At 32.3% G+C, this 16,300-nt stretch overlaps 1 protein-coding gene across 3 annotated transcripts in view; it reads right to left on the bottom strand.

The window, feature by feature from the left end:
• Positions 1-16,300, bottom strand: part of LOC129001887 (TATA box-binding protein-associated factor RNA polymerase I subunit B) — a 130,772-nt gene that overhangs the window by 106,667 nt on the left and 7,805 nt on the right. For all 3 annotated transcript variants that reach the window (XM_054429351.1, XM_054429357.1, XM_054429358.1), the window contains exons 3-4: positions 14,483-14,687; positions 13,465-13,648 (exon numbers count right to left, since the gene is read on the bottom strand). In XM_054429351.1, the coding sequence (XP_054285326.1) occupies positions 13,465-13,648; positions 14,483-14,687 (389 nt within the window). The remainder of the gene's footprint in view (positions 1-13,464; positions 13,649-14,482; positions 14,688-16,300) is intronic.

Raw genomic sequence — 16,300 nt, 5'->3', positions numbered from 1 at the left:
CCCTGGTTAGGATTGAGGGGCAACCCTCTCTCCGAAGGGTTGCTTCGGCAGCCGGTGAGCCTGATGACCTTAAGTCATCTTCCCATGGTGTGCCAAAGGTCGGTGCGTATCCTTCGGCCTACATCATGGGGCCCGGGTGTGTTGCCTCTGGAACCGCCCTTGGTATGATTAGATTATGCATACTGGTAAACCAATTATTGCCATCTGTAAAAATTATTGGTTTTTCTTTTCCGACTCGGGTTAGCTCTTGTACCCAACTGATTTTCATAATTTTGGCCTTAAACGCTTAAACCAAAGGTATGGACGCACCACAGATTTGCCATCAAGCATCAGCATTCATTTTGACGTAAATTTCTAGTTATGCACAAAATGCGTCATGCGTCACTGTACATTTTTTATGGGAGTTAAATTTGGGGTTTTTTGGGTTCCTTTGGCTCTTCGACCCACCCGATTTTAATAATTTTGGTCTTAAAATAAAGCTACGCAATCACATATTTGTCATCAACCATCATCATTAATTTATTTAATTAGATTAATGTATTACTTAACAAAAAATATAAATTTGTTTTTTTTTTCGATTCTTACTTCAATTAAAGATGTACTCAAGCAGTTCTAGTTATACCCTAGTTATATATGTTTTGGTCTAAAAACCTTTAGTGAAATACCAGCTTACATTTGATCTATTCATCTATTGCTTATTAAGATTCCGATCTTAATAATCCTACCTAAAGCTTACTGCTAAATCGCGAATCAACAATAATTTTTAAGTTTTTTTTTATGTCTTGGTCTTGAAATACTTCAAAGGCTTTCACTTGAGATATTGATAGCTTTAATAAGTTAAGTTAGATACAGTACTGTATCGCTCAATCAGAAAACATCAATTTGATTATATCTTGGATATGGAATTTAGTTTGAGATATATTTACTCAATTCTAATTGTGTTATTCTATTTGTTTTGACCTAAGAACCTTCAGTGAAATACCAGCTTCCATTTGAACTATTGATTATTAAGATTGGACGTACACGGCTAATTCACGAACAACCCAAATTGTTAAAAAAATGGAGTTATTTATCATCGATTTATAGTCAAACGATCTTGCTTGTAACCTCAACAGTAACTGTCGACTTTGACTGGTTTCACCTAGTGAAACTTAAAAAGATCAAACTTTTATAATTTTTTGCAATTCTACACAAATTAGGCTTTCCAATGACCTTTTGATTAATAAAATCGGTTCAGTAGAACTGTCGGATTAATTATACAAAGTTTAACAACAACATCTTTAATTCAGTATTTTCTCACCACTATAAATTGGGAGGTTGCTTAATGTTTCTGCAAATAACTTTAAAATGGTGAGGAAATCGACCAAAGGGGAAGGTGATATTCTGATAGGGAATAACATTTCCTACAAATTACTATTATGTATTTCTTGAAAATACTCAATAAAGGCAGCCTAAAGGTGGCTACAAATATAAACATAAACTTGGAAATATAAACTTAGAAAAAAAGGCGTTTTAAATGTATTATTGTTTTCACCACAAATATCTAATAAAATCAAACATTCATAATTATTTGCAAATATAAACGAATTAGGCTTTCCAACGACCCATTAAGCAACAAAATCGGTCTGGTAGAATTGGTCTAGATTTAGTTGTACAAAGTTTAACAAAAATCTATCTATACTAGTATGAAACATAACGCCGAGGAAAACTTTATGCTTAAATTCAAGTAATTGTAGCTTAATCTTAGAGTTTTTTTAACACTAAATAAATAAATATATCTTTATTGTCACATAAACGTTTTACAGATTACATAGCATAAGCTACAAAAACAGGTGACATTGTCAATATAATCATAGGCTATATCATAATAAGTACCTAAAATACTAAAATACCCCCGCCGCAGCAAACCTGCAGACTAAGCGAATTTCAACTCGTCTGATTACATTTTTACTAAAATATTTCCATAAATAAGACATTATTCCCTATTTAAATAACATTAGATTTAACGAGTGCTTAGGTTTGCTGCTACGGGGAAGGTAAAAAGTGTTTTTTGACCATACGTCAATAGTATAGGATGAAATAAATAAATTTGCCAAATTTTATCAATATATACCCATAAACAAGTAAACTACAACAATTTTCATTTTCTCAATAAGAATAACATGGGAATTTTTAATTACACTATTTTTGTATTTTCTCCGTGACCGTTAGGCATACAACAGCGCTTCAATATACTAAATTATTTCTTTTTTTTAAGCTCTACAAAACGGTTTAGAAAGAAATCGCAAAATCTTTTGTTTTTAGGTTCAAAAATGGGAAAAACCCATTTTTACCCCATAAAACCCCCCATAAACCCCCGTTCCCATGGTCCGATTATGCTGGATCGCGAACTCGTTCGAATAAACGTAGGTTTACATGTTTGTACCAAATTTCATCAAAATCGGATCATTTTTGCTCGAGTTATCGCGCTAACGGACACATATATATATATATATAAATATATATATAAATATATATATATATATATATGAATTTGAACGGATGGTGTTTTTGGCCTCTAGGGACCTCAAAATGAAAAGTTAAATCGGTCTCGGGTCCAGGTCTTACCATGAGTACTACGGTAATAGCTTATTCCCTATATGGGAAATTCGCTAAAATAAACAATGATTCTTACAAATAATTATTTGGGTTATTTTATAAAACATAATATTTGCTAATTTAAAAAATTACCATCATTCAAAAAATTTGTCAATACTATAATATATTTTGTTTACAAGAAATGAGGCAAGGCTGCTTTTAAAAGAAGTTTTGTTTATTAAATCTTTATATTTTGGTTGCAGTTTATTAAACAATTTCTTTCCCATATATTTTGGTGTTTTTTCTATTAATTTTAATCGGTGAATCGGAAACTGAAAATTGTTTTTGAAACGGGTGTTATATGGATGGTCAAAATTCTCCGCACGTAAGTTTTCAAAATTTGACTGTACCATTAATAAGGATTTAAAAATGATTAAACTTGGTACAGTCATTATATTAAGTTCTTTAAAAATTGGTCTACATGAATGTTTTCGTTTAGCAAATGTCATTATTCTTAAGTATTTTTTTTTTAACTTTAAAAATCTTTTCTATTTCTGATGAGAATCCCCAAAATTCAATCCCATAATGCAATATTGAATAAAAATAGGCATAATATATCATTAAACGGGTTTTCATATCCAAAACATTTCTCAAACAAAGCATTTGGAAACAGGCAGAATTAAGCTTATGTAATATGTTTTCAATGCACTTGGCCCAGGTTAAATTTGAATCAACGTACAAACCTAAAAATTTTGTACATTTGACAGTTTTGGTTCTTGTTTTATGTGTGAAATTTCGGGATTGTATTGTATTAAACTTTACTAGTTGTGTTTTTTCTGGATTTAATTTTAGTCCGTTTATTTCAAACCACCTTCTAAGATCCATTAAAGCGTCTTCTACTTTCACCCATAAATCATCCTCCGTTTTAGTTTTAACAACGGCAGTTGTGTCATCTGCATACAGTATTAAATTATGAGAAATATTTTCAGGTAAGTCATTTATATAAATTAAGAAAAGAAGAGGACCTAAAATAGAGCCCTGTGGGACACCTACTCTAATTTCACTCCATTCAGATTTTGACTGCAAGCCTCCTTTTAAAATAACAGTTCTTTGAAATCTACCTGTTATATAAGATTTCAACCATAAAATAGATTTCTTAGAAAATCCATAAATTTCCAGTTTGTTCAAAAGAATGTCATGGTTGACACAATCAAAAGCCTTGGATAAATCACAAAACACCCCCATTGTGCTCTGTGACTCATCCAAGGCCCATGACACTTTATTAACAAAATGGGATATAGCGGTCATTGTGCTGCAACCCTTTCTAAAACCAAACTGTTTACTACTAAATATATTGTATGTTTCCAAGAAATTATAAATTTGTTTATAAGCAATTTTTTCAAAAATCTTGGAAAAAGAAGGTAAAAGTGATACAGGCCTATAATTGTCAGGATTATGCTTTTCACCTTTCTTAAAAAGTGGCTTGAGTTCTCCATATTTAAATTGTTTAGGAAATATGTTGTTTTGAAATGATTGGTTAATAATAATTGTGAGAGGTTCTGAAATAGAGTCTATGACTTTTTCCATGAGATCCACCGAAATTTCATCCCATCCCGCAGATTTTTTATTTTTAAGTGATTTGATTACTTTGACTACATCTTTTTGCTCAATGGCTTTAAAATCAAAATTAAATAGTTGTTTACTAGTCATTAAGTTCCTTGTCATATTTAGTGCCTCAAATTCACATGGTGATGTTCCCATTTCCTTGGTTATATTGGTAAATTTTTTATTAAAGAATTCAGCTATTTCTTTTACGTCGCTAATGGTTTTATTTGAGAGTTTAATATCAGGAAAACTATTCTTGACTTTTTTACAACCTAGCTCTGATTTAACAACACACCACGCAGCCTTGCTCACATTTTCTGATTTGTTTATGAATTTAGCATTGCACATCCTTTTAGATTGATTACAAACTTTCTTGAAAATTGTTTTATACTTTCTAACATAATCCTTAAAGAGTCCGTCGTTTGATTTTTTTGCCAGTTTACTTAGTTCTTGTTTATTTATACTAGATATTTGAATACCCTTTGTTACCCAAGACTTCTTTTGATTCTTATTTTTGTTGTTGTAAAACTTTAAGGGAAAAGACTCTTCAAAAGTATTGTGAAAATGACAAAAAAAGTTAATACAATTTTCTTCAAAACATTTTTTTACAGATATATCCCATTTTATTTCTTTAATATTATTTACAAAACTTGTGACATTGGCTTTTGAAAACATTCTTTTCCCATATAGGGAATAAGCTATTACCGTAGTACTCATGGTAAGACCTGGACGCGGGACCGATTTTTTTTTTCGTTTTGAGGTCCCTAGAGGCCAAAAACACCATCCGTTCAAATTCATATATATATATATATATTTATATATTTATATATATATATATATGTGTCCGTTAGCACGATAACTCGAACAAAAATGATCCGATTTTGATGAAATTTGGTACAAACGTGTAAACCTACGTTTATTCGAACGAGTTCGCAATCCAGCATGATCGGACCATGGGAACGGGGGTTTACGGAGGGTTTTATGGGGTAAAAATAGGTTTTTCCTATTTTTTACCCAAAAAACATAAAATTTAGCAATTTCTTTTCAAACCATTTTGTAGAGCTTAAAAAAACAAATAATTTAGTATATTGAAGCGTTATTATGCGCCTAATGGTTACGGAGAAAATTCCAAAAAATTGTAAATTTAAAATTCCAATGTTATTCTTATGGAGAATAAGTAAACTGTTGTAGTTTGCTTGTTTATGAACATATTTTGATCAAATTTGAAAAATATTTTTATTTCTTACTAACTATTAACATTTTACAAAAAAAGAACAGTTTTACCCTCCCTGATGCAGCAAACCTAAGTACTTGTTAAACTAATTCTATTTAAATAGGGAATAAATGTTATATTTTTAAGTAGACATTTCAGTGTAAATCCAATCAGTCAAATGGAAATTCGCTTAGTCTGCAGGTTTGCTGCGGCGGGGGTATTTTAGTTGTTTTATCTGTTCTGTCCTTATTATCCTCAAATGAGCTATCAAAAATGTTTATAAACAAAGTCCTATGATCTGAAAGACCCAATTCTAAATTCATTGTCTGGACTGAATATTGTGAATTTATTTTTCTAGTTGAGATATTATCTATGCAGGATTCAGTGTGTTGCGTAATTCGAGTCGGTGATGTAAAGTTAATTTTAAACCCATATTGATTTAACAGAGAAATAAAATCTTGTTTTTGATTTGGATGGCTACAGTCCTCCAACAGATCAATATTAAAATCCCCAGCTATGTATACATTTCTTGTTTTTGTTGTTTTATTGAGCATTATAAATAACCATTCTAACTTATTGAGAAAAGACTTAAAATTAGTTACATAAGGAGTCCTGTATATTGAAATTACAATAATTTGTAAAGTAAAAATCTCAATTCACTAGAAGTGAGAGCGCCCGACACTATTTTAACACTTTCACAGACTGATGTCTCCGAGGGTGGTTGGATTTGTTCTGGTGTAGTATCTCGAGGTGGCGACATTGGTTTCTCTGATGACTCCTCAATCTGAGTAGCTTCAAGGTCCAGGGGCAGTAATGACTCACTGGCTGAGTCGTTCAGATCTTCACCATGTGTTGACATCTGGCGTGTAAGTTAGCCGTCATCTCCAGGTGCTTTACAATCAGACGAAACTATCTTAGTTGTGTTTGTTTCGTTACCAGAGCCCTGTGAGATTTCCAAAGACTGCTGCAGATTCTCCGAAGATGAAACAGGCGGGTTGATGCAAGCATCAGTTAGACTATTTGGGGCATCAATTTTACAAGAGCAACTGTCAATTGTCCTCCTTAGCTGATCCAAAAATGCAGTATGTGATAGCCCATTCCATAATTTTCGCTGAGCAGCTGGTTGATCACATGACACCACATATATCGTAGCATTAGTCATTTTGTGCAGCTTTACAATATTTTTTGCAAAGTGGTTAAGAGGTACTAAGTCACGCACACAGCCCATTGGAGAACATATTAAAGTATCGAATTTCTTTACTTTAAAATCCTTGATCAATTGTTCAAACGCCTCATCATACGTTGGTAGTGTTAACTTTCCTCTATATTCTTCCTTTGAGACAAGACTGTATACTGTGGCACCCCCTGATTCAGTCTGGCAAGTCAATCTTGTGTTGATGAAGTCTGTGTCCTTAGGTCTACCAAATATCTTACGAAACACAACCGCTACACCAGCAGACATGTTTCTGTAGTGTTGGATATCTCTTGATATGGTATGCGCAAATGCTGTGGTAGGGGCTTTTTTGTTAGTATTAATCATTTCCCACATGTTAGCTTCGATGACATTAATGGTATTGTTTTTTATGCAAGTAGACTGTGTTTGTTCTTTAGATCCAGCAACAGTTTTAATCATTGGAACAAATATTTCTCTAATCATTTTGGATATTTGTACTTTTCCTTGTTTGTTAAAGTGTAGTCCATGTTGTGTATAAAACTGACGAGATAGTTTATTTATGGCCAAAAAGGTAGCATGGTTATACTCTGACACAAGTGCTTCAATGTCCATGTTTATGTAATATATTCTATTATTTAGACCAGGAGTGTGATGTCGGTAAGGGAGTGCTGATATCACTACATTAGTGTGTTTAGGGCTCTCCATCAGCCATTTAACGGTTTCACGATACCTCTTCTCTGAGTGTTCTATTACATTGTTGGATCCCCCCAGCACAATAAGTGTATCAGCTTTTGAAAATGAACTTGTAAGGCCTTTTACATCCTTTGTTACATTTTCCATTGTTGCATTTGGCTTAAATAAACAGTCAATGTCATATTCATTATCCTGCCATATCTTTGTTATGTTTGACCTTAGATGTCTACCATGGCTATCAGCAAGAATTAAAATCCGTCCATTGGTCCTTTTCGTTGTTTTTTTCAACTTTTTAGTAGGGTTCTTGATGCTCAAGTTTGTTAGAAACACTTGTTAGAAACTAATTTTAAATATCTCTGTTTGCGTCGTCAAGGTTCACCTACATTATTTCTGCTCTCAGTTTTAATTGATAACTTCTAATGAATGCTAAACGATCTGCTTCAATTCGAGTTAACATGTTACAACAAAGTTTTTCCAGCATTGAGAATTGAAGAAAACTGTTGCCTTAGGCCTATTGATAACCTGTGTTTAGTAATTTAAGTTGGGTTCATTTTATTTCTTTGATTTGAGACGCCTAATCAAACAAATTTTCTTCGTGGAGAACCCTGAAAAGTGAGGTGATATCAACCATTTCATGTGCTCCATTTTTTTCCAACTTAACTGTCATAATCTTCTTTGAATAGGCTAAAGCAGCAACACCATTGAAAGTTGGTTAACGTATTTTAACGTGTTGTCTGTCAGTCTCACGTTTTTCAGTGGAGTTTCTCTAAATACCTGTCCCAACGTTTTGAAAGTATGGATTCATTTGTCGAAATAGGTTGGATAACTCTTGTAGCTATACGATTTGGATAGAAATTTTTGTATTCTCTTTTTGAACAGCGTATATCATTTGACTTTCCTAAATCATAAAAATAAACTTGACCATAACAACTTGATCGTTGAATACATAAACACTAATTCCTTCACTTATGTTTGGTCTAATATTGTTACTAAAACTTTCAATAGCAAATGAGTTGTTGAAACTTCTTATTTTTGACTTGAAATGTCTGGATTGTGTTGGTAAATTCAGGCAATAGACCTTGTATAAGTTTTCCCGAGGAACTGGAAACATAACCTAGAAGTAAACAATCCATTTGCGTTTTTTCTCAATTGAAGTAGAGCGAGTAATACAAAAGTTTACAATAAAAACATAAGGTCCGCAAAGATTTGGTATAATCTTACTACTTGAACTCATCATTGACAAGGCATTATTAATATAGTTTATACTAAATGTTTTGAAATATCTTGTTTTGTCAGTGTCAGAAGAAAACTTTTCTTGCATGCATTAATTTGATCTGACATTATGCAAGTTTACTTTACCACCGTGACAACACTATGTGCTTCGTACATTTTTTCACTTCCAAAGTGAGTTGCATAGCAGAACCATCGATGTATAGCAGAACTGGCAAATATTATTCATATCACAAGTGAATGTGTATCTGGATGGGTGTCTGTTAGACCAGGCCTCTCTATTTCTACTCTCCTCATAGTCATAAGTTATGTTATTATTAATTGTCTCATCCTCCCGTTTTCAATATTTCTTCTTTGAACTTGAGGCATTTTCTGTTCTTCCTACAAAACTGATTACCGGTTTAACTTGGTCTTAACCTACTGAATATTACAAACATTAATATTTACTCCCAAAAAGCTAATGAGTTTCTTTTTATAAACAGGTGTTTTTGGTTTTTAAATTTTTCCTATGTATTTCTTATGGGAAAACCCGACCTTCGAGAGGGTCTGACGCCCTTCAGAGTAGGAATTTTAAAATTCTAAAACCTTATTGCAAAACTACATATTGAGACGAATCTTTTGACACCTTAAACATTAAAATTGGTCTACAAATAAGGGAGGAGTTGCGTTAACAAAAAACGGCTTCACGTATTATATAGAAAGAATAGATATTAATCGGTACTTATTTAATAAGCAAGCAGGTTTTTTGTGACAATTACTCCTCCGAAACTACTGAACCGATTGAAATGTTTTTGGTGTCATTGGAAAGAGCGTAACATGAAGTTGTGCAGGAAACTTTCTTTTTAGGGAAATAATTAGAGAGTGAGGCCCTGGGGCCCTTTAAAGTTTTGTATTTCTCCATAAGATTAACATGGGAAACAAAAATTGTTATGAAACTCCACCTCTTGTCAGAAATTAAAAGTGAGAAGAAGAACATATGTTAATTGTAAACAGTCAATAAGTTTGCTAATTTAACAGTTTGCTACAAACATTTAATGACTTGGTTGAAATTAAATATTTGCTATTTGAATTTGGGTTGGCGTAAATATTACAACGGAAAAGAGCGAGAGAGCCTGGATAAATTGATATACTAAAAAGTAAAAAGAAAACTGAATTAACACTGTGCTGCATTTCTTAGTAATCATTGAAAGAGCCGATGTGCAAACTATGGAAACATAGGAAAGTCATAGCATACCATCAAGGAAAAGAAATATAAATCATGTTTTTTAGCAAAGTTCCCTATAGGGAAGTAGCTATTACCGTAGGTGGCATGGTAAGACCTAGGCCCGGGACCGATTTACTTTTTCATTTTGATGTCCCCAGAGGCCAAAAACACCATTTGTTCTAATTTTTATATATGTATGTATATATATAGATAGATTTATATATATATATGTGTGTCCGTGAACGCGATAACTTGAGTAATTTTTGTCCGATTTTGATGAAATTTGGTTTAAAGATGTAAAGCGGGATAAACTTGAATGAGTTCACGAACCAGCATGATCGGACTATGGGAACAGGGGTTTATGGGGGGTTCAATGGGGTAAAAATAGGTTTTCCCCATTTTTGACCCTAAAAACACGAACTTTTACAATTTATTTCTAAACCTTTTTGTAGAGCTTAAAAAAACAAATAATTTAGTATATAGAAGCGTTATTATGCGCCTAATGGTTACGGAGAAAATTTAAAAAAATTTTAATTTTAAAATTCCCATGTTATTCTTATGGAGAATAAGTCAACTGTTGTAGTTTGCTTGTTTATGAACATATTTTGATCAAATTTGGAAAACACATAAATTTCTTACTAAACTATAGTACCTATTAACATTTTACATTAAAAAACACTTCTTTACCCTCCCTACTGCAGCAAACCTAAGTACTCGTTAAACTAATCTATAATATTAAAACGAAACAGTGTTTTTTTATTTCACGATTCTGAATCAACCACTCGACGGATCTTCATGATTTTTGTGTTGAAAGAAAGATAATTTTGAGGACTAGGGAATGTCGAAGCCATAATTTTAGTTTAGGGTCCCAGTTAAGTTTAATTTTAAAATTAAAATTAATTGTTAAAATTAAGTTTTAATTTTTAAAAAGTCTAGCAGCCGACGCTATGATTCTAAACTAGCGTTTGGCATAAAATAATTTGCTTAACATAACAGCTGTAAACATTCAGCTTTTGTGTCACAAATTCAGCATTTGGATAAAAATGTAAAGACATACTTAGGGTTGACTTATTTATACTATGTGTAATGCTAATGATTGATACGTTCAATTCTTCTGTAAGAGGATGACAGATTAATTTAATATACATAGTAAAATACTAGGATGTTCAAATTATTTTTTAAAGCAATCTTTGTAATCTTCGATTTGTTTTAGAGCAATATAATTTGTTTTAACTAACAGCTGGTTAGTTATAAAAAAGCCCTATAGAACTATGAGGTTATTTACTCTGATTTTGTCATTGATTATAGGAAATAGGCCTAAGTAAGATTAGTAGACCACCGAGATAAGTAATACCATCGATGTGTACAAGTCGAGGCTCTGTACACAAGTTAAATAAAAAAGATATGTAAATTATTTTACTGCTTAAAATTGTTGGAAAGGGTAGGAAAATCACAATTTTTACATGTTTTAATTCATCTTGGCAGCTTTTTGTTTACAATCAATGTTTTTGAATGCTTGAACTTTGTTTGGATTGGGCCCGGAAATATTGATGTCATAAAGATAGAGATCAAGAATCCTCAGGATTAAATTACCACCACATCCTCAGACGGGTGTTATCCAAAGATATACAGATGAATGACATAGATTGAACACAACGTCATCATTGACCTAGGATACTGCAATTAGACTAACCATCCTTTTATGAAATCTAAAAAAGTAATTGTTTGGCGTGTGTTTAGTTGTGGTTACGTTTGTAGGTGCTGAATATTTTATAGTTTATTTTATAGTTTTATAGTTATTATTTTATAGTTTTATAGTTTAAATTAATATGGGGAATTACGATGTACATTGATTCAATGAGGGTGGTTTAATTATCAAGGATATTGGAACTGATAACGGAATGGACAATAAACATAGACAATTAATTACGTCACTAGCTTTACTAGCGTTTTTACTTTTTAAATTCCTTCAACATGTGACCAGTTCTTTTGTTCAAATGAATATTATTTTTGACTCAGCTGTTTACAAAACAAACTAATATGTTGTTGTGTTTACTTTTCTTTGTTTACACTTATTTATTTAGCAATTTCACTGCATCAATTAATTGACATAAAGGATGTGTGTGGACAATTCGTTTAATGATGTCAGGACACCAACGTTATAATTATATGTGTACTGTGAATTTTATTGGATGTTTTCGTTTTATTTTTGTGAGTTTCAATTCAGACCTACTGGAAATGGTGTATAGTATGAGTAATTGTATTGTGTGGTGATATTGATTATGGAAGAGGTAGGTATATGCTATGGAAGGTGATATCATTGACTAAGCCTATACACTTCTCAATTGATAATTACTCTTTCTACTGTAGGCTGCAATAAAATTTGTCTTTATACGTGTAAACTAGCTGTTCATCTGAATTAAAGGCCTGACCGTTTTAACTGACTTCTCCCGTACGTAGGACGGGCTAACACCTCGTTCTATTTAAATAAGGAATAAATGTGATATTTTTAGTGTAAATCCAATCAGGCAAATGGAAATTCGCTAAGTCTGCAGGTTTGCTGCGGCGGGGGTATTTTATATTTATACTCGTTTTTATGGACAACCTAATGCGACTGAGTAAGGCTATTTGTAGAAAACACTAAAAAAACAAGAACAGCTTCTAAAAAGTGATAAGATATTTACAAGAAATGTTGATTATATCAATCTGTTATGTACATCTTTGAGTATTTCCATAATCTTTGAAAGCCATCAGAAATTATGACTGTTATTTGTTTTAAAATAACGCCTGTAATACTTAGCAATTGCTTGAATTCGAGCAACAGGGACACTAGTATCTAATTCAGTATTTTCTCACCACTATAAATTTGGAGATCACTTTGCCAATAACAGCTTATTGCCAATAACTTTTAAATGTATAGAAAATCGACCAAAGTGGATGTGATATTCTGAAAGAGAATAAAATTTACTACAAATAACTACTATGCATTTCTTGAAAATACCTAATAAAGGCAGCCAAAAGCTGGCTACAAATAGAAACTTGAAAACAGAAACTTGAAAAAAGCTGTTTTAAATGTATTTTTGTAATTTTTACTTTTTCACCACAAATATTTAATAAAATCACACTTTCATAATTATTTGCAAATCTACATGAATTAGGCTCTCCAATGGCCCATTAATTAACAAAATCGGCCCAGTAGAAGTCTGGATTTAGTTGTACAAAGTTAAACAAAAATATCCCTAACTTGGTATTTTCTCATTACTATAAATTCTGAGGTTGCTTAGCTTGTTTTGCAAATAACTTTTCATTGGTGATGAAATCAACCTAAGTGGAAGGTGATATTCTGAAAGACAATAAAATGTCCTACAAATTGATACCATGCACTTATTGGAAATACTCAAAAAAGGCAGCCAAAAGTTGCACCCAATTAAAAAGTGTTAAAAACGCCGTTTTCAATGAATTTCTTATGGATTTTTTTTTTTTCACCATAAATCATAAAAAAAACTAACTTTCATAATTATTTGCAAATCTACATGAATTAAGCTTTCCAACGACCCATTAATTAACAAAATCGGTCCAGTAGAACTCTAGATTTAGTTGTACAAAGATTTTGAAAACTGAATTATATAGAATAGATATGATTGTGGAAATGAATGTGGGTATAGAGAAATTGGATAAGTCTCAGGAAAAAGTGTGAATTTTTGGAAAAACTGTTAGTCTAAATTTATTTATTCCTTTTACTGATTGATTGAAGTTAGTTTCTAGTACCTTCCGCAAAGTAAGCCTTCTAAGAATGGATCGTCTACTCTGCACGGTCCCTGAGGCTGAGGTGTCATGGCCAGAATCACTGATGTCTGAGGCACTACTAGCTGCTGAACTGCCTCTTGACCTTGAGCGCCAGCTTTTTGCTTTTAAATCCTTCTTACTGAGACCATACACTATTTCAGCATCACTATAATACAGAAATAAGTATTCTCATTTTGCTTAATAGTAGTACGTGGTAAAATAATAATAACTATTTTGATATTAAATTGAACAATTAAAAATTATAATTATATTTATAACAAAAAAAGTTTATTGTCATACTACACAGTAAGCAGATGGTTACTGTACTCTTAATAGACCAGAAAGCCGTTTTGACCAAAAAGGACCAGTAAAGTCAGATGGAGTTCAGTAAATTCACCAATCACTCTTACACGACCAGTTTTTTTTTCAAAAAGGCACGGTATGATTTTCTTCAGTAAGCTCTCAACAAAGCCACACAATAAATATTAGATAGGGGTGGCCAGGTGCATTGCACTTTAACAATGAAATATTGGAAAGGTTAAAAACTACAGCGATGTATTTGTGTCTGTTAGTGTTACCTTTTAAAAACAGATGATGATTCTGTTAAAATGTGTCATGATGTCTTAATATTAACATTAATGCTTGGTAGATAGAAAGAGTGACAACATCATAATGTATTATCATGCAGGTTGTGTCAACTGTCCTAGCAACCCTAGTGAAACTTTATGCTTCTGATAGATTGGTATTTTCACTTCATTATTTGAACTTTGACTTTTATACAGTTAAAATTAGCGAGTTGTAACAAAGTGTAAGAAGAGTTGAAAAAATTAAACAATTATTTGATTTTATTAAGAGTCACTTTGCTGGTTCTGAGGTTTTTAGGATGGCTTCTGTTGGTGTAAGAGCCATTGCTCAAATGAAATAAACCTGAACAGCACAGTTCACAGAGATACTTAAACCTTACTTCAAAATGTCATCAAACTTGATTAAAATTATTAACCTGCGTTTAAAAGCATATCCCAGCTTTGGTTTTCGCTCAACTTGCACTGATGTAAAAGCAATCTCAAGTTTCTGTAAGTATGAAGCCCATAGTTGCAATACAATAATCTTCAGGGAGGGTTTGGCTCCGAGTTCAATCATTTCTTCAGTTATACCCTTTAGGATGTAATTCAGAACTTCCCAAGATGTCAATTTTTCATCCTGATCTATTTTACAAAACAATAAGAATAAACACCGCATATGTATTGGGACAATTTTATTTAGATATACAGTAGTTTTAAAGAAGTATAATATAACAAAACGGTAATATATTTAACTTATGATCAGCTATAAAACTAGGGGATGAAAACCATTGTCAAATATTTATTTTACCTTATTTCAGGAAACCTCCTCACTGAGTGAGCAAATTTTCTAGTAGCTACAGATAAATTTTAGGAGCAGCGTCAGAACCCAGATCAAAACATTTCTGCCATGGATTTGTAGTCAGTCCATTATGTTAAAAATTGACAAAGCGATTCACCATTTTACTCTTGAAAGTACAGTAGGAGTCATTTGATATAAAAAGCTCATAAAAAGTTGAATTTTGACCGTGCACTTATAACTGAAATAAAATCTATTACACCTTTATTATAGCCTACTATCAACTACTCTGCAAAATTTAGTCAGTATTTCTATAGCTTTTATTTTTTTCCATATTTGAGTTTATTGTTTATTCTTTATTTTACCAAGTACAGTAAGATTTTAAACTAATTAATTTGATTTGATTGGTTTTTAGATTTGTAGCCTACAAAAGGCCAACCAGTGTTTTATAAATTTTGGGAGGATAAACTGGTTTCTTTTTAGGCCCGGACAGAGGCGGTTGATCCAGAGTTGGATAAGGGAGGGCCTACTGTGGTAACAATGGGAAGGTGATATTTAACTACTGTCAAACAGTGAGAAAGGTAGCCCTCAATCTGACTTGAGCGCTTTGTCCCACAGATTGACAAAATTTCTGTTTTCTTATAAGGTCATTGGACATAGATTATGCGGCAGTGTAACACTTGTTTGCAAGAGATTTTGTTTACATTAAAAAAATTTATTTCTTATAAAGGTTAGGTTAATGTATTTGTCTGCAGCTCTCAAACAATTAAAACTTAACAGCTGATCTAAATTGAGGTTCAATCCATGACTACACAATCCGTTCATAAAAACAGATACATTGCTAAAAAAAGAATAAAAATATGACATGTTTTAAGAAAATGTTTTAGTGAAAATTTAATCAGGCAAATGGAAATTCACATAGTCTGCAGGTTTGTTGTGGTGGGGGTAGTAATCACAATTAGTGTTGCCATGAGCATAGATATAAAAAAAACTGCCATTGTTACTAATTGGCACCCTAGAATAATAATGACTAGGTGAAACCCATCAAAATCTATGGTTACTTTCAAGGCTTACGCTAATAATTCATCTAACTGCAATAAATAGAGTAAAATCATCAAAATGTTGAACATTTAGCTTTGTTTAATCTATACTATAATATGAGTAACATTTGCGCACAATGATATCAAAAACGGCTCCAAAAATAACCTCTAAAATGTAAGGAATATCAAGTACGTCATCGGAGTTCTTATTACTAGGCCTATGTTAACTGGTTTTATCCCCTTTTTGAAGAACTTTTAGTGTTAAAATAGTATTGGTGGATCTTTTGTGGTAAACACTTCCACGATTTCATCAGTGCAAGGCAGATTGAATCTATCTTTAGCGAATTTCCCTATAGGGAAGTAGTTATTAGTGTAGGTAGGATGGTAAGACCTAGGCCCGGGACCGATTTATTTTATCA

Source organism: Macrosteles quadrilineatus, unplaced genomic scaffold (assembly GCF_028750875.1).
Source record: "Macrosteles quadrilineatus isolate MER2022 unplaced genomic scaffold, UCM_ALF_1.0 Scaffold_1__1_contigs__length_201487025, whole genome shotgun sequence".
Lineage (NCBI taxonomy): Eukaryota > Metazoa > Arthropoda > Insecta > Hemiptera > Cicadellidae > Macrosteles > Macrosteles quadrilineatus.
Note: the sequence above shows the minus strand (reverse complement) of the source record. Positions and strands in the feature narration are given on the sequence as shown.